At 42.1% G+C, this 18464-nt stretch overlaps 2 protein-coding genes across 4 annotated transcripts in view; one reads left to right on the plus strand and one right to left on the minus strand.

Annotated features, from left to right (window-relative positions):
• Positions 1-15835, minus strand: part of Adat2 (adenosine deaminase tRNA specific 2) — a 29693-nt gene extending 13858 nt beyond the window's left edge. For all 3 annotated transcript variants that reach the window (XM_041679944.1, XM_041679942.1, XM_041679943.1), the window contains exons 1-4: positions 15673-15835; positions 11665-11769; positions 4197-4347; positions 2307-2413 (exon numbers count right to left, since the gene is read on the minus strand). In XM_041679944.1, coding sequence (XP_041535878.1) covers positions 2307-2413; positions 4197-4347; positions 11665-11769; positions 15673-15768 — 459 coding nt within the window. In that variant the 5' untranslated portion in view covers positions 15769-15835. The remainder of the gene's footprint in view (positions 1-2306; positions 2414-4196; positions 4348-11664; positions 11770-15672) is intronic.
• A 51-nt stretch (positions 15836-15886) lies between these two features.
• The window catches only part of Pex3 (peroxisomal biogenesis factor 3), a 30993-nt gene continuing 28415 nt past the window's right edge, over positions 15887-18464 (plus strand). The window contains exon 1 of the mRNA XM_041680364.1: positions 15887-16222. Coding sequence (XP_041536298.1) covers positions 16150-16222 — 73 coding nt within the window. The 5' untranslated portion in view covers positions 15887-16149. The remainder of the gene's footprint in view (positions 16223-18464) is intronic.

The following is an 18464-nucleotide window of genomic DNA, read 5'->3' on the forward strand; positions in this document are numbered from 1 at the left end:
CCTCCTTCCCACCCCAGCTCTGTGGTCACGTCATGACTGGACACACAAGTTTCATTTAGAATCCTATCCTCCCTTGCTTTCTCAGTCTGCCATGCTAACCACGGCTGCTCAAGGTGTGCGGGGGCTGGTGCCAATGTCCCTCTGAGCCCACCAGGCCCTCTTCTCCAGGGACTGGTAATGCACTGTTTCTCCATCATTGCTGTCCAGTATAATTACGTGGGCAACATCCACGAGCACAGATGCTCCTCTCCACCTTTTTGTTCATCTGATCCAGGGTCTGAGCACAGAGAAATGCAGAACCCTTCCAGGAGATTCCAACATGTGGTCCAAGGAGAAACACGGACAAACACGGAGGTGGGAAAAATAATAAAAACTATGGGTCTAGATAGTAAGATGGTATCCTAAAGTACCAACCAGAGCTGCCCATGTGTGGCTTTTATCAAAAATAATATTCTTATAAAAATAAAAGCTTTGAACAGGAGAGGTAATAAAAATGGATAATGAATAGCCATTTTTAAAAACAATAGTTCCACAGAATTCTCTGTGAAATTTTTTGCTGCTTATAACACAACATTATATGAAAAGAATCCCTAAGTCTGATGTGAGATGCCACCTCCCTTTTGTACCATGAGTTCAGCCAAAGAAAAGGAAGAGAACACAGCATCCAGAAGCCTGGCCTACTAAAGCCTGGCTTTAGCACGTCAAAAGAGCTCCTTAGGACATAATTTGGCATTAAGCTTTGATCCATGCTTTTAAACCATGGGCATTCATTTTCCACTGAGCCAGTACGGCCATATAGATGAACTGTAAATTAAGTTTTCAGGTTGAGAAAGATTGACTGCATCGAGATCCCTGAGAGAGAACTGCTCAAGACTTCATGTCACCAACATTCTTTTTATTTGTGTGTGTGTGTGTGATGTGCACATGTGTGTGTACAGGCTAGCAGGCAAGTAGAGCCCAGAACACAAGTTCAAGTGTCTGCTTACACATTCCACCTTGCTGAGACAGTCTCTCGCTGTTTGTCACCGAGTACAGCAGGCTAGCTGGCCAGGACTCTCCTTACCTCTGCATCCCATCTCGCCACAGGACCCCTGGATTCCAGATACCTGCTTCTGCATCTGGCCTTCAGTGGGATCTGGAAGCCCTAATTCAGGTCCTCATGCTGCATGGCAAACACTTTACCCACTGACTGAGCTGTCTCCTCACCTACATTTTAGAGAATAATGTTCCACCCATGTCTGATCCCCAAGGACACATCTTAGTTTTGTCCAGAACTCTGAGAAATTACTTAGGTCGTTCTCACAGAGGAAGGACCGCACGTACAGAGCCAGCAGTCCATGCACAGTCATATAAGCAGTGCTCGGGCGGCTCCTAGAAACAGCTGGAAAAATGAAGTCACTCTGCAGCCGTCTTTAATAATCAGCCTCATTTACTCCCCATCACTCTGTTACAGCCTCTTCCTGACATGATGTTAAAGGCGTCTGTCCTTAAACACAACAGTAGCTGGAAAACTCAAGGCAGGATGCTTTACCTGACTCGCTCTGTGCAGGATTAGGGCTCTCTAAGTCCTCACCACAGCCTGCAAACACGTGAGATCTTCAAGAATTTACCGAATCTTTTTCTTTTTCGAGTATAAATGCTGTGGGTTTAACCCTCCATCTTGGAGAATGAACCAGTAGAGAGAATTGGGTATGCATCCCGACATGTGGGTTTCTAATGCTCACAGTTGCAACAACAGAGCTTCCAATGGTGTGATAAAGGCTCAGAGGAAAGGAGAATTTCTAACAGCTAAGGACATGTGGGTTCTCTGGTCTTGGGAAGGTCTCAACACTAAAAACATCTAAGATAATGAAATTGCAATGATGATTGGATGGTAATCATGGTATGTTATAAAGTGATGGAATTTGTGCCTAAACAATGTTGGTTGTGAACAGTATCGTGGTTGCTGATGCAGGCCGAGTTCCAGCATCACAGTTACAGAGCTAGTATTCGCTCCAACAGAGAGTCTCTAAGCCCACACAAGGTGCCGGTGAACCCCCTTAGGAGCTAACAGTTCAGGAAGCTGCAGACTGTCCTGAAGGACAGATTCTGGAAATGGAGACGGGACACACATTTTCTTCCAAGAAAAGAACTCAAGCCAGGGCCCCGAGGTTCTGCTGGATGCTGCCATGGCTGTTTGGAATACTAACCATACACAATTGGTAAGCCCACCAGGAGATGAATAAACAGAAGAAAGTGGGTGGAGATAGAGAGGAAGGAGGGGAGGTAGGGAGGGACAAAAAGAGGGCATATGCAGAATCTATTACCTGAAATGGTCTCCCAGTATTGGGTAGATCAGCAGAGGCGATGTTTAGGACGGAACCACAACCACCAAACCGTTCATTCTGACAGCCATAGACAACCAGAGGGATTTATGGTACAGAATTAAAGTCTGTCACAGTATGCAGAATCATGGCAAAGAATAGGCTGATTCTAATTACCTACGAAAACTCCGTCTAGACTTCAAAACAAAGTTCATGGTTTAAAATAGTACAAATCAGTTGTACAAATGAAGAGAAAGGGGTTTTAAGTATTGAGAAATCAAAATCTAGCATTTGTGGGTCAGCAAGACAGCTCAGCTAGTTAAAGCCCTCGCCATGCAAGCATGACAACCTAGGTTGATCCCTGGAACCCACGTAATGGTGGAAGGAGAGAACCAACTCCTCAAGATTCTCACCTTTGCATGCATGCCATGGCATGTGTTTGCCCACATAATAATAATAACAAACATAATTTCAACAAAAGATAAAAACCTGGCTACTGTAAATAGAACAGAAACTAAGTGTTTTTACTTAATATGCAGTTTAGCCAATTTTCTGCTCTTTCCAAAATCACTTTTTCAGAATCATTGTAGAATTAGAAATTTAATTCAAGAATTTCACCTTTTAAAACATGTAGTTTAATCCCTGGAGCCCACTGTAGAAGAGAACAGACTCCTAACGGTAGTCCTCTGATTGCCACACAAATGCCATGGCATGTCCATGCCCCTCATAATAAATAAATAAATTTAATCAAAATGTAAAAAGGTGGATGGTAGCCTGGGGTGGTGGCATGTGCCTACATCCAAGCACTTTGGGGGTGAAGAATCAGCATATTTAGGCCAACCACCACTGTGAATGCCAGGCCAGCCTGGGATACATGACAGCTAGCCTGGGCTATGTGAGACCAGTCTCAAAACAAAAATAACAAGTCAAACCAAAATAATCACCCAAACAAAAGCCAAAGACCCAGTCGCATTGTTCCCTGTTCTTTCTGCAAGGCAGGATGGGGAAAACGGCCTAATAACTCCTCTAATAACTCTGTCAACAACTCCTCTCACACAGAGGCAGTATGCTTTATTGTAGCCAAGAGGCCCTCTACATTGTTTTAAGTGATAAAACTGCACATAATTTTAAAAGCGAGTGAAGACGCACGAATAAAGAGAGCTTGCCTAGCATTCACAAGGCTCTCGGTGGGATAAAATAAATAAACAAACTGTAGAGATGGACTGCAGTCAGCATACACATTGCTCACTCTATGTAAGACACAATCCAGAAACGGAACACTAGTTCACGCATGTCCATGCGTGTACAACAATAACATCCGATGACATTTCCAATCCTTAGTTACTTAATTATTTAAGTAACTTAATTACTTAGTTACTTAAGTTGAACTTAATTTTTTTGTACTTTGTGATAGGTATTTATGACAAAAGCAGGTTGACAGAAAATATTTAAATTACCCATAATCTGTCTTCCAAGGCAAAGCATGCTCCTCAGAATATGTCCTGAGCTCTATCTTAATTTGGACTCATCCTTACACCAGAGTTTAAGTCGGTTCCAAGCATTGCTTTCTGTAGCGGATGGGCTCAATAGTTTTGAGGTTATTGGTACAGAGAAAGAAGAGGTAACTTCACTGTGTAAAAATCCTCCCTTCTGTTTCTGGCTGAACTTTCCAATGTGTTCAGCAACTGTTTCCACACATTAAGAAACGGAGAGCTGGGGAGAAGCATTAACTCCATGATAGAGCATACACTTAGCACGAGCAAGAGCCTGGTTTCAATCCTCACCACTGAAAAGAAAATCAAACAGAGAAAAGAGAAAAGACATGTTATGGATCTGGCCATTTTCTTTCTGACAGGAGAGGTAAAGACAGGAAACTCAGAAGCCAAAGGATACTCATGAGGCGGAGAGCAGCTGCACACATGATACACGGCTCCACGGTGACGAACAGCACGGTGTGTTCAAACACGTCAGCAGGACGATGACTGTGTTGACGGCACCAATCCAGGACCTGATCAATGGCCACCATTTCAGCATGCCGTGTAGCCTTGAAAGAGAGAGAGCTGTATTGATATTGTTCATTTCATAACTGATGTCTTTAAAACAAGCAAAACAGAAATTCAGAGAGCATTCCTATCATTCTGTCTGAACTGGAACATTCATGGTTCCCCAGTTCACATATCCTAGCCACACCAACGGGGATAACTAATCCGAGATAATATACAAACCTTGCTCCGGTTTTAGTGAAATTCCCACGTACCTTGGGGGAAAGTTTTCATTAAAATATCATAGAGAAAATAGGTCTCAAAAAAAGATGTCTATGGTTTCTGAATATTTGAAGGGAAGATTGAAATTTTCATAATCTTGTGCTCTCGTTTCAGACAGATTTTCAACTGAGCTCACTTCAGGGCAGAGCTCACTAGAATATCATCATGTGCACAGCAGGAGATGAGATTTTCTAACACAACTGGCTCCATAAAAACCACAAACCTGAGATCTCAGCTAGTTCGTGGGAGACAGCGTACTACGGGAGAAACCACCCAGCATGTGGAATCAATCACACCGACATTTGAATCCTGACAGGCACGCTCTGTTGGTCTCAAGCTTTGGATCCTCTGTGTCTCGAGTTTACTGTTATCTCTTCTACAGCTCCTAGAGCAATCTGAGTCTCACCAGGCACAATGTGGCTTAATGCTCTCCTCATCCCTTTCTCCCTTATTAAAACAATTTTAGAGCAGGGGTGAAAAGGCGGCTCAAAGATTAAGAGCACTTGCTGCTCTTGCAGAAGACCAGAGTTCAGTTTCTAGCACTCACACTGGGTGGCTCACAACTGTCCCTAATTCCAGTGAGCTCCAACACCCTTTGCTTGCCTCTGAAGGCACCTGCAGAGGCACATGGTACATATACACTCAGGGGCACTCATGTGCATGCACACATGCATACACACACACATTCACACACATTGTCTCATGTACCAGTTTCCTCTGAGATAAAGCCTTCTACTTTAGACATGATTTCCTTAAGACACAGGATGTTCAAGAGCAGTGGTTCTCAACCTTCCTAATGATGCAATCCTTTTTCTCATGTTGTGGTGGACTCCAACCATAAATTACTTTCTTGCTACTTCATAATTGTAATTTTGCTACTATTATAAATCATAATGTAAATGTGTTTTCTGATGGTCTTAGACAACACCTGGGAATGGGTTGTTTGACCCCCAAAGGGGTCGTGACCCACAGGTTCAGAACTACTGTTCTAGGGGCAGGTAAAACACTCTCTCCTGCTGGGAAGCTCCTCAGACTCAGAAAGTAAACAACTCAAAGTCCTGGAAACTATCTAGACAGCCCCTCCCTCCTCAAGAGCACTTCAGCAATGGGGGCTAATAAGAGACACTCAAAGCCAGGCAGTGGTGGCACACGCCTTTAATCTCAGCACTCTGGCGGTAGAGGCAGAGGCAGGCAGATCTCTGTGAGTTCAAGACTTTTAGACCAGCCATACTACCTAGAAGAAGCTCAGAACACCTGAGGCACGTGAAAGACATGCTCTCCCACCTGCCCAGCTGCCTTGAGCTAGAGCATTGTCAGGTTGCTGGCTCTCAGGAGAGCTGTCACAAAGGTTGGGGCAAGCTTTGTGGTGTATCTGTTACAAGTCACTTCTGCTCTTGTAAGTAACCCAAACCAAATTAATAGGTTTGCCAAGCTTTGGTGATGCCCCTACTTTTGGTGAGTTGCTGGTTTCCTATCTGAGGTGAGCATTTGTTCACATGTCCCCAGAGTAGTGTCACCCAATGTGTGCACACACACACAAAAGAAAATAAAGCTTTAAAATAACTTAGTGCAAACTCCTAAACACAGTTAATTAAGTCAAGAAGATGTAGACAAGTTAAACATATAGTAAGTAATGAAACTGAAACAATAATCAAAAGTCTCCCACAAAGAAAAGTCCAGGACTGGGTAGACTCATGGCCAAATTATACCAAACTTTTAAGGAAGACCTAACACCCTTATTCATCAGACTATTCCACAAAATAACAGGGGAAAGAACATTACTGAACTGCCCAATGCCAGTCTCCTCTGATATCAAAACCAGATGAGGGTACCGCAAAGAAAGAAAACTGTAGATCATCCTTCTTGATGAACATAGATGAAAAATTTCTCAATATTCTGACAATCCTAATGCGAGAATGTAGTAGTTTGCACATCACAATCAAGCTGGATTCATTCCAAAGGTGCAAGGTTGATTCAACATATACAAATCGGTAATATACTTTATAAGTATATTATAAAATGCAATATACTTATTAAGTAGTCTTAAAGACACAAATAATTTGACCATCTCAATAGATGCAGAAAAGGAATTAGACAATGTTCAACAGACATTCATGATTTAAAATAAAGTCCTGAAGAAACTAAATCTTATATAATAACTGCCGTATATGGCAAGGCTACAGCCAACAAACTAAATGAGAAAAAAAAAACTTAAAACAAAATCACACCATGAGACAAGAGTGACCACTTTCTTTCCTCTTATTCAAAACCATGTTCAAAGTCTTAACTAGAGCAGTAGGACCAGAGAAAGTGATAAAAGACATCTATATCAAAAGGGAAGAGGTGAAATTCTCTCATTTTTGGATGACATGAGTCTTGTGGATTCCACTAGAAAACCTTTACATCTGACACTTTCAACATAGTGACAGGATAGAAAATCAGCATAGACAAAACCAGCCAATTGTCTATGTATCAATAACAAACTATCCAAGAAAGAAAGCAGGAAAACAAATCTCACCTTCATAATAACTTTTAAAAATATCTGGAAGTAAATCAGATTGAAGAGGTCAAAGACTTCTATACTACAATGAAAACTTTAAAATAATCAAGAAAGAAATTGAATAGAAAATAGCCCACTCATGAGCATGGATTAGCATAATTAATATTGTGAAAATGGCTGTACTACCAAAAACAACCTACAGAGTCCCCTCAAAATTCTAATGGCATTCTCTGCAAAACTATAAAAAAAATCAATTCTAACCTTAATATGGAACCACAAAAGACTCTGAATAGCTGAAGCAAAAAGAACAATTCTGAAGGAATATATTACAATACCTAACCTCAAATTATTCTACAGAGCCATTGTGATAAAATAGTAAGTATTGGTACAAAAACAAACATATAGAAGTAAAGTAGAATAGAGACCCAAAATAAATCCAGATAGCTGTAACCACCTTATATTTGACAAGTATAAAACACATAGTGGAAATAAGATAACCTCCTCAACAAATGGTGCTGAGAAAAATGGATTTCCACATTCACGAATAAAATTAAACCCATTTCTTTCACCCCACACAAAAATCAATGCCAAATTCATCAAAGATATTAATATAAATCTGAAATGCTTTAGCCCCTGGAGGAAAATTGGAAACTAATAGGTATAAGTAAAACTTCCTGAGAACTCCTAAAACTGCCAGCTTTTAGGAGCCACTGCACAGCAAGGAAAACTAAAAGCAGAATGAAGAGAGGGGCTTCAGAGTGGGAGAGAACTTTTGCCAGCTACACCATGCTCTGAAGAGACACCATGACCATGGCAACTCACAGAAGAAGGCATTTAACTGGGGCCTTGCTTATAGTTTCAGAAGGTTAGTCCATCATGGTAGGGAGCATGGCACCAGGCAGGCAGACATAGTGCTGGAGCAACAGCTCAAAGTTACATCCTGATCCACAAGCACAAGGAAGTGGGGGGGGGGGGAGGGTGGAGAGACTAGGTCTGGCCTGGGCTTTTGAAACCTCAAAGCCCACCCTACTAACACACCACCTCCAACAAGGCTGTACCTCCTGATCCCCCCTAAGCAGCTAACCAACTAGGAACCAAGCATTCAAATATTTGACCCTATTAGGGACATTCTTATTAAAAGCACACAGGTGCTTGTATGTGAGGTATGTGAACCCATCTGCATGCATATAGAAGTTAGGAGAGGATGTAGACGTCCCATCTATTACTCTGCGCCCTGTTCCTTTAAGATAGAGTCTCTCACTGAACCGGGCACAGCTGCAGCAATCCTCCATACCTCCATACCTTCCGATATCTTCCGATCCAGCCCTCCCACAGCTCTGGGGATACAGGCACTGATGGCTTCACCTACTTTTTTTATGTGGTTTCTGGGATTGAAATTCAGAGACCTTGTGCTTGCACAGCAAGTAATCTTACCACATTTTCCCAATCCCAAAAGTTTTATTTTACACAAAGTCTCCCAGATTCAGAAAATACTGCATGTTTTCTTTCAAAGATGGAACAAAGATTTAAAATTTCATATATGTATACATGTAAGGGCACAGACCACAAAACCATGAAAGGAAAATAGGAGTTGCTAAGGAAGAGAAAATTGGGGCAGAGGAAAAGGCATGAAAAAGAGGAAGCAGCTGAGTGGTAGTGGTGCCTTTAATCCCAGTGTGCTGAAGGCAGCCGCAGGCTGGTCAAGGCCTGCCTGGTCTACACATTGGAGTTCCAGGACAGCCAGGGCTACACAGAGAAATCCTGTCTTGAACTACAAAAGCAAAACAAACAAACAAAACCCCACAAAACAAAAACAAACAGATCAAAAACAAAACAAAACCAAAACCAAAACCATCCAGAGGGCAACAGACTACCTGTGACAGAAAAGCCAAAGGGGATTAGCTGGCTGTGGAGGAGAGGGACTGGGACTAAGGGCTGGGAGGAGGCCACTGTAGAACACGTATAAAAATCTAAAACAAAACAAAAAACAAACAAAAAAAAACGTATTACTTTGCACAACTAATTTTAAAAGAAAACTAACAAAACAGTCTAAAATAAAAGCAGTTTAATGTAAAGCACCTATGCAATAATTTATAATATCTGACAATAACATTTATCAACAATTGATCCTGATTGCTAACTTTATACAGCTAACTAAATTCTATATATATGATTAAAAAAATTCCGTCTTCAACAAGCACAGCACTGAGCAAGGCTGAAAGAAAGGTGCTCATGTTCCTGTGACCTGGAGCACAGTGAGGAAAGAGTTGGCAGGGACCCACAATGCTGTGGTAGCCAGTGGCGGACAGGAGCTAGCCTAGATGATTACAGAACCAGAAACCTGGGGAAAGAAGGACTTTATAGAAGAGGGTATGGTTCTGGCTGCATACCAAGACAGCAAGAGAACTTAACACCAAAGATTCTTCCAAATGGAGTCTTTAAAGCTCAGATTCACTGAGAGATGGCATCCTCACAGATCTTGATAAAAACCAGTTGAACTGAAATCACCAAATTGCTCTTTTACCGCTAAAGGAACATAAGCTAAGCTATCTTACCGTGCACTGAAAACACACAGGGAAAGAGGATGGGGAATAACAGAGCAGGGTTGATATCACAGCCCAAAGCAGAACTCTGGGCTCCTCACACCAGAGTCCAGGGCCTTCCTATGCTGCATTCAAAGGGCGAGTCTATGAGACATGGCAGTGCAATAACCTTGGTTAATTCCAAAGTGTCTAAAAAGTCAGTCAGTGGGGATTAGGTCATGAGTTCTCGTGTGAAACGCATGGTATCAAACCACACAATACGAAGTAGACACCGTGGCAATTCTGTAAAACAGAACTTGGAGGTAAGTATCAACATAGCCTCTACTGCACCACGTGTGTGATCTGCCTCCGAGGCTTCCATGCTGTCATAACCGCTGTGTGCATCTGGGTTCCTACTTTACATGAGCTTTGCTAAACTTCGAGGTTGTAATGGATGAACTTTAAAAGCCCCAGTGCTGACAGTAGACTGGTCTATGCTGCGGAAGCACAGAAGATCAAAGTTCATGAGAATGGCATTATAGTTATGTTATCCTTCAGTTCACCTGGCACTTTAAATCCGAAAAAATAGCACAGCACTTTCACCTACTTCCATTTCCCACGCACGTCCACAAGGACACATCGATGTGCCACCACGTTTAAGAAGCACTGCTTTAGACCATGGCCTTCCAGTCCGACCTCAAGATGCCAACAAGTCATTGAGGCTGAAAGGCCTGTAGCTGAAGACAGCTCATCCTGAAGACCCTATCCCATTGACTATCCAAAAACATTTTCTCCAATATAATCTTTTCATGCTTCCCTCTAATTTGTACATTGAGGGTCTTTTGTCCTCTCTAGGAAAAAATAAAGAAACTAAAAGGAGTGCATTGCAAGTTAAATGGTTCTCCTTTGAAAAGGTTAATTTTCAGGTTGAATTTGTTACAGTGAATGTGGACTCCTTTCCTCTGTGCTGACACTCTGATGTAACAAAATTCCTTCTTGGGTTTCACTCAAGTCTTAAAGGGAAACATAATGACATAAAAACAAAACAGCTGCCGGGCGATGGTGGCGCACGCCTTTAATCCCAGCACTCGGGAGGCAGAGGTAGGCGGATCTCTGTGAGTTCGAGACCAGCCTGGTCTACAGAGCTAGTTCCAGGACAGGCTCCAAAGCCACAGAGAAACCCTGTCTCGAAAAAAAAAAAAAAAAAAAAAAAAACAAAGAGCTGAGTGCATGTCACACACACCTTTAATCCCAGCACTCAGGAGGCAGAGTCAGGCAGATCTTTGTGAGTTCGAGGCCAGCCTAGTCTACAAGGGCTAGTACCAGGATAGGCACCAAAGCTACAGAGAAAACCTCTCTCAAAAAAGCAAAAGCAAAACAAAACAAGAAACAAACAAATGAAAAACATCTCTTAGCTTTTTGGCTAAGGTCACAAATGTAGAAATAGAAAAAATAGCTTCATTGAACTTTTCTAAATATGTGCTTAAAAAATCATTGGCTATATCACTCTTATAATCAGGAAAATGAACATTTACAAAGGAGAGAGAAAAGATCTAGGGCTGGCAGATGGCTCTGAAGATAAAGTGCTTGTTGGGGAGGAAGAAGGGCCTGAACTCAGACCCCCCCCCCCCTGCAGCCATGTAAACACCCAGACATAGCCACGTACATTCACAGACAACCCCAGTGTAGAAGAAAGGAAACAGGGGTGCAGGAGGGAGCTCCTAGGGTTCACTAACCATCCACCCTAGCTGAACAGATGAGCTCCAGGTGCAGTGAGAGACCCTGTCTCAAAAAGTAAGGTGGAAAGTAATAGAGGAAGGCATCTTGACCTCAACCTGCACACACACACACACACACACACACACACACACACACACACGTACACATAAAGGTGTACGCCTATACTTCCTGCTTGGCCAATCAGCGTTTATTTAAAACATGATTGACAGAATACAGACAATTCTTCCGCACCAATGGGGAGAGACATTGACCCACTGGACACAATTGGTCTCGTCTTGCCAGCTGGCCCCTGCCATGGCTATATTATGTTTTTGCATTGATATTGCTCAACTCACATTTTTTGTTTGATTCACTTCATTTCTTCCCTTGCCCACAATTTCATTGTTATAGACCATAAGGCAGCCAACAGGAACTTCAGTATTTTCAAGTGCTTCTTTGGCCTGAAACACAAAGAGGAAAATCTCAGTGGTGATGTGTTGGGGAATATTATTTTCAGGTGTAACTTTTGTTTACACTGCATTTGTTTAACTCTGTGAAGTTGTGTAACTGTGCCTGTCTAAACACCTGATGGTCTACTAAAGAGCTGAATGGCCAATAGTAAGGCAGGAGTAAGGATAGGCAGGGCTGGCAGGCAGAGAAAACAAAAAGGAGAAATGAGGAAAAAGAGACAAGAAAAAGGAGAGAACACTAGAGGTCAGCCACCCAGTCACTTGGCCAGCCATGGCATAAGAAGGAAAGTAAGGTATACAGAAGTTAGAAAGATAAAAGCCCAGAATCAAAAGGTAAACAGGATAATTTAAGAAAAATGGGCAAAAAGCAAGGCAAGCTAAGGCCGGGCTTTCATAACTAAGAATAAGCCTCCATGTGTGATTTATTTAGGAGCTGGGTGGAGGCCTCCCAAAAAACCAAGAGTAAAACATCCCACAACAGTTATGTGCGGTGCTTGAAAGGCTACACGAAAGAGAAAAAAAGCGAACAGATGCACAGATAATGACAAAGACAAAACACGCCTGCGCTTCCCTTTCTGAGGTCTGGTGTCTTGGTGCTGTGTTCTCTGCTGGGTGTCTATGTTAAGAAGGACTCGGGAATGTCTCCCTTCACAAGCCCTGAGCCTCATTTTCTCTCACTGGTAGCACAGGTAATCAATGGCTTTTGACCGGTGTTCTTAAAATTCCAAAGCCACCCCTTCTCAGACATGAAACGTATAGTTACAAAGAGGTGGGATAATACATAATATATCTAATTTTTTTTTGCTTCTTTAAGAAGAAGAAATGATCCCATGAAGTACCAATATCATAAAAAGGATCGGAGTGGATGTTGTTCTGCCCCACATCTTCTAGAAACATGTGTAAGTTTAGGGATATTTTATATAAACATGGCATACACTTGGAAAATATTCTGGACGTTTCTTTTAAAAACCAATATGAATAAAATCTATGATCCACATTGCACAGAAACACACACAACATACACAGTAAGCTTATGATACTTTAAGAAGCTCTTCGGAGTATACCAATGAGATATCCCTGGCTCTGATCGTGTACCGCGGTTAGAAAAGCTATAACACTGAAGAAAATCGCGTGAGTGGATCCTCTCTATGTACATTTTTACTTTTTTGCAGTTTCCTGTGGTGTAAAATTATTCCAAAAGGAAAAGATAGTAACTATAACTAAATAAGAGTCTAGCAAGCCTATTGAGGGAAGGTCGTACTATTGACTGTTACAGAAGAAAAATAGAAAAATACAGACCAAAAAGGAAGGGGTATCAACTGGGCCAGACCAGTGACAGAAGTAATTTAGATGGAATGGCAGAAAAAGAAAAGCATTGTCTTGAAAAACGATTTCCTGTAGTTCAGATTCTCAGCTTCCAAGTGGACATTTCCCAGTAGCTCTCTTAAGAGGCAACACCATGTCTACACCTTATCCCGAGAGGTTGAAAATTAAGTTATTCTTTTGTTTTGTAAGTGTGGTTTGATCTGGGACTATTTAAACACTTCATAACTATCAATCCCTTTTCGTTTATAATCCTAAAGTGATAGGGACACGGATCTCCATTGTGCAAATGAGGAAACTGAGGCACCGGGAAGTGTCTTGGCCATCTGAGAGATTTGTAATGAAAGTCTAGGAAGTTTGACTTTCCTCCTTACACACTTCACAGATTATTGGAGCAACTGTTAGCATCAGATGCTGGGTTCTCTGCATCACCAGCGACTTCACTGATCAGACACTTCATCCAGTTTGGGGCTTAGAGTTGGTCAAGAGCCAAACGGAGTGGGCAGAGTCAGAGGGAGAAACATGGAGAGTTTGAGACTAAAAACTGTAAGAGGATAAACAGAACATGAAGAACTGGAGCTGCGATGGCAGGAGGAGCTTCAAACACACAGAACAGAACCAAAGACAGGGCCAGGAACATGGTTCAGCAGGTAAAAGGGCTTGCTGTGAATGCCTGATGACCTGAGTTCAATCTCTGGATCCCACAAAGGAAGGAGAAAACTCTGCCCTCTCAAAAGTTGTCCTCTAATCTTTATACATGTGTAACTTGTGCACATACGTGTGCACACACATGCACACGCACATATACAACACACACACACAAACACACACACACACACACACATTAAATTATTTCTTAAACTCCCCAACCAAGTAGAGGAAGTACCTAGGTGGGAGGAAAGAGATAGGGAGAGCCAATAGCCCTGGTCACTGTGTGCCTGACATGGCCCACAGCACTGCTGTCTGGCAGCCTTTCTCTGCCACCAGGTCAAGAGAGGACTGGGCGTCATGGTATCTAGTTCCTCTGGGTCCTCTCTTTTTCCTTCCAGTCAGTTTATCTCCCTAGAAATGATAGGAATGACCTAAAAGAGACAAACAACATTGCTGATAAGGAATGGCCCTTTAGGCCATGCTGAGAGTGGGTGTAATGGCAGTCCAGAGAAAGGGAGCTGAGAATACAAAGTCTGTGCGAGCCGGTTTAGAAGCACTGTCTTCCAATACATTTCCATGAAAGCACGCATACGTTTCCTCTACTGACAAGTTCAAAACTTGTACGAAAGCTGGACATCCATGTCACTCCATCCTATCTCAGACTTTCCAGTGCCCCTCCCACCTCTTCCGGCCACTCCCTTCCTCCCGTCACAAGTGCAAAAGAGTTCAAGCAAAACAGGTCTAATAGTGTAGACAGCTTTGAACTTAAGAAGCTGAACTTCTCTGCGAGAGGCCAAAACTCGGCCACTGAAATGGCCACTTGATCTTCCATAAACTAACAAATTCTCAACTTCAAAACTGAAGAACAAAAGCTCTCTTCTTCCTATCCCAGGTACTGAGAAAGATAACAAAAAAGTGTTAACAATAACAAAAGAGAGAATACATTATTTCATATATGAAAAAAAATGTGTGCTTTTGTCTTCACAAGGACAGAAACACATGAAGGATGCTCACAAAATGTCATCAATGCTATCTCTGAGGTCAGGACTTTAAGAAATTTTTGCATAATTTGTTAAATGTTCTAGACTTTATTATGAATGTGAACTTTTATAAACATTAGAAGGAAAAGTTGGAATATTTTAATTTTGTAAAAGAATAAGGAAAAAGAACATTCCAACATCAATGGCTGAGCTCAGTTTTAAGGCCTTTATAAAGGTGAGAGCAAATCGGTATGTAGATGGCTACACCACCTAGATCCCTGTTACGTACATTTCTTAATGTTCACAGAATGAAAACCTAGCACTAGAAAGACTACACACACACACACACACACACACACACACACACACCTATCCCTGGCCCACATCAATATCGGTAAAGCTTGGAAAAAGATGTAAATACGACCAGAACCCTCCGTAATCAGCAATCCTTAAAGGGATCGAAGAAAGGAAATACAAGAGCAAAGAAAAGTATTGTAAAAAGTAAGCAAGTGATAGGTGAGGATTGTACAGGTATACGTTTTCAAATGACTCTCTACCAGAAACAGCTTCAGCTTCCTTCCATTTTAAATGTTCAAGGGTGTCGGGAGCAAACCACAAAATAATGTGGCTGTGTGGATCTGAAAGTCTGTGTCCATCCATGGAGAGGAAGGTAGGCAGGTAGGTAAAATAGCAGCTAGGGCTACATGTAATATATACGGCACACCAACCGTTCTCTGTATTTTCCCTCAACCCCAATTATTATGAGACAAAGCTAAAGAAAATTTCCCGAGAATAAAACAAGCGGTTGATCTAGATATTTTGAGAGCCGATAGGCAAAGGTGATGAGAAAGCGCGCCAGCCACATTTGCTCAACTACCCGGGTCAGGGTATGGCTGGGAGAAAGTTTGCACCCTCATCATCCACCTGCTGGCTTCCTCACCATCCGCATCGCCTCCTCCATCCACTTTTCGGTCTCCTGTGCCGACACCACGCACGAGCCGTCTGGAGCAGTGGAGGAGTCCACCTTCTCCTCCATGGCGCCGTCAGTCAGAGACCCGGGCCGTGGAGCCGGAGGAGACCTGACAGCAGCGGAACGCGGCGGGCGCGGGCTCTTGCTTCCGGGAAGACAGAAAAGGGCGAGGCACCCGGGAGCTATTTGTGGACGGACCCAGGCGTCCCGGACCTTAGTAAGCGGCGGCTCCGGGAGGACCGAAAGCGCTGCAGCTCCGCTCTAGTCCACGCCCCCTTCCTCCGCTCCGGCGAGAACCTCTGCGCCAAGAAGCGTTTGTGCTTTCAGGAGAGCACCGAGCACCGCCGCCGCGCTCCAGCCGGAGGTCTGGCCCAGGTAGACGAAGACACGGTTTCCTGGTGAGGCAGCCCCTCTCCCCTAGGTAACCCACACACCCAGGGTCTGAAGATGCTGAGATCAATGTGGAATTTTCTGAAACGTCACAAAAAGAAATGCATCTTCCTGGGCACAGTTCTTGGAGGTGAGTGACAGTGTACTTTGGAAGGGGACTTTGGCAGAAAGAAGGGACAGAGGTGGCTTTCCAAACAGGCAGGGCCCACCGATCCTCGTAGAGGGTTTGGCTCAACCGTCAAAGAAGAACCTCTGGGGTTCTTTTCTCTCCTCTCTCTGTGCCCTTTGCCCCTCATCCTGTCCCCCTTCTCTCCCCCCGCCCCCCAACGGGACTTTGGAAACCTACCCCAATGAAGTTTCTTTTCGAAGCTCTATTCTTATACAGATAACATTTACCTTCCTATTATCTTCTGTTGCTTTCCTGTTAGATTTCTTCATTCTTTTTGGCACCAGTACTCTGGCTTTTAACCTTTTGCAGGAGTTTCGAAATATTCTGGGGCAGTTAGCTTAAGCCTGCATTTGGGGTAGTGTTTAAAGCTAACTTGAAAACAGGTGTAACATGCTGCTGTAAGATACCCTAAATAAATGAGGGGGGGTATTTTTGATTCTCCAGTTTCAAAATACAAATTATGCATCAACAAAACGCTTTGGATTGGGTTATTCTTTAGTGCTGTCAAAACTGTCATTGTTGGTCATTGCCTATTTTGCTGATATAGTTGAGTTCACTGACTGAGAAGAGAGTTAGAAACACATAGAATAAACAAAATCTAGATGATGGGCTTGTAGCTTTGTGATAGAGTACTTTCTTCAGCTGACTGCATTAGATCTCAGGCAGTACACACAGACACCACTTTAAATCCCTTGTCTTCGTAAAACACACAGTTCATAATTCTGGGATTTTAATAAGGGAGTAGAAAATCTTTTGAGTTACACAGAAAGGAAACTTGGGAACTTTAAAAGAATTTTTTAAAACTTGAGTTTTAGGAAATGTCATCACTATCCACATATCCTAAAATACTAGGTCACTGATATGGCAATAGTCATGTTCTGCTTGTCTCTGCTTCTCATTGGATAATGACTGATAATCACCTTTGAGAAATACTCCTTCAGCCTCTACTATCTAAGCAATATTTAAATTACACCAATATTACAAAATATATATGTGAAAGATAAAGATGTATGTCTCATAGAAGACATATAAATAGAGATTTTCAAAAATAAATAAATAAATAGAGATTTTTCCTTTGCCGGAGGGGGAAAAAAATGTCTCTCACAATTTTGGAAGGGAGAGCCTACCCCTTAATGGCAGATCGGAAAAATTCATAGAAGTTAAAAAGTATATGAATATGGTAATATATTTTCTTTTGGAGCTCTATGGAGAGCTTTATAATTGCAGATTGAGAGGAAGGAAAAAAGCTGGGTGTGGTGGCACACGCCTTTTATCCTCGCACTTGGAAGCAGAGGCAGGCAGATCTCCTGAGTTGGAGGCCTGGTCTACATAATTGAGTTCTAGAACAGCCAGAGTTTCATAGTGAAACCCTGTCTTGGAAAGAATAAAAAAAGAAAGGAAGGAGAAAATACTTAGAGGCATAATAGAAACACTACAACTTTCTAGCAAAATAGAAAATATTAAAACTTCAGCATATCTAGTTTTGATTTGTAAAGAGATCATATTTTTTCAGTGTCATGAGGAAATGCCTATCTTTATTTCAGTTTAAGAAATGTTTATTAATTGAGTGTACTGCTGGAAATAGTATACAAGTTACAGATTTTTAATCATTAACATTTATTAGAGACCCCACTGTATGTTGAACACTATGCTAAGCTCTTTCCAGCCAATGGAAACTAGAGCAGGATAATTAATTATGCCATTTTTAAAATGTAGAAACGAGAGCACATAGAATTAAGAATCTTGCCAAGGGTTTGAGTTACTACAAGGAAGTAAGACTTCAGCCCCAGGTGTGTTAGAACCCAATGCACATTATTATTCTGTACTTTACCACTCTGCCTTTGTGGGTTCTTTGATCTTTTAAGAACTGAGAAATAAGTGAAAGACTGTGATATTAAAAGACCATGAGAGAGTTAAATACAGAACATATTGATATGTAGCAATATGGAATTGTATACAGTGAGAAAGGATTTCACAAGAGGAGTGGCACAGTTGGACAGACTTGAAAGCTGACTAAGGTGTTATACATGCTCAAAGGTGTTCAGATATTGAGTGATGGAAAAATACAGGCAAGCAGAACTTTGAGTAGCGTGGCTTCAAAAGTTAGAATTTCTATTTTCCTGTATTTTGGATGATAATTGCTTCATGTCTGTCTATGCAGTTTGATCATTTGAGACAGGCCAAGAACAGTGGTTCTCAAACT

The sequence above is a fragment of the Microtus oregoni genome, unplaced genomic scaffold (genome assembly GCF_018167655.1).
Source record: "Microtus oregoni isolate MIOR12 unplaced genomic scaffold, Mior012 000033F_ref0000390, whole genome shotgun sequence".
Lineage (NCBI taxonomy): Eukaryota > Metazoa > Chordata > Mammalia > Rodentia > Cricetidae > Microtus > Microtus oregoni.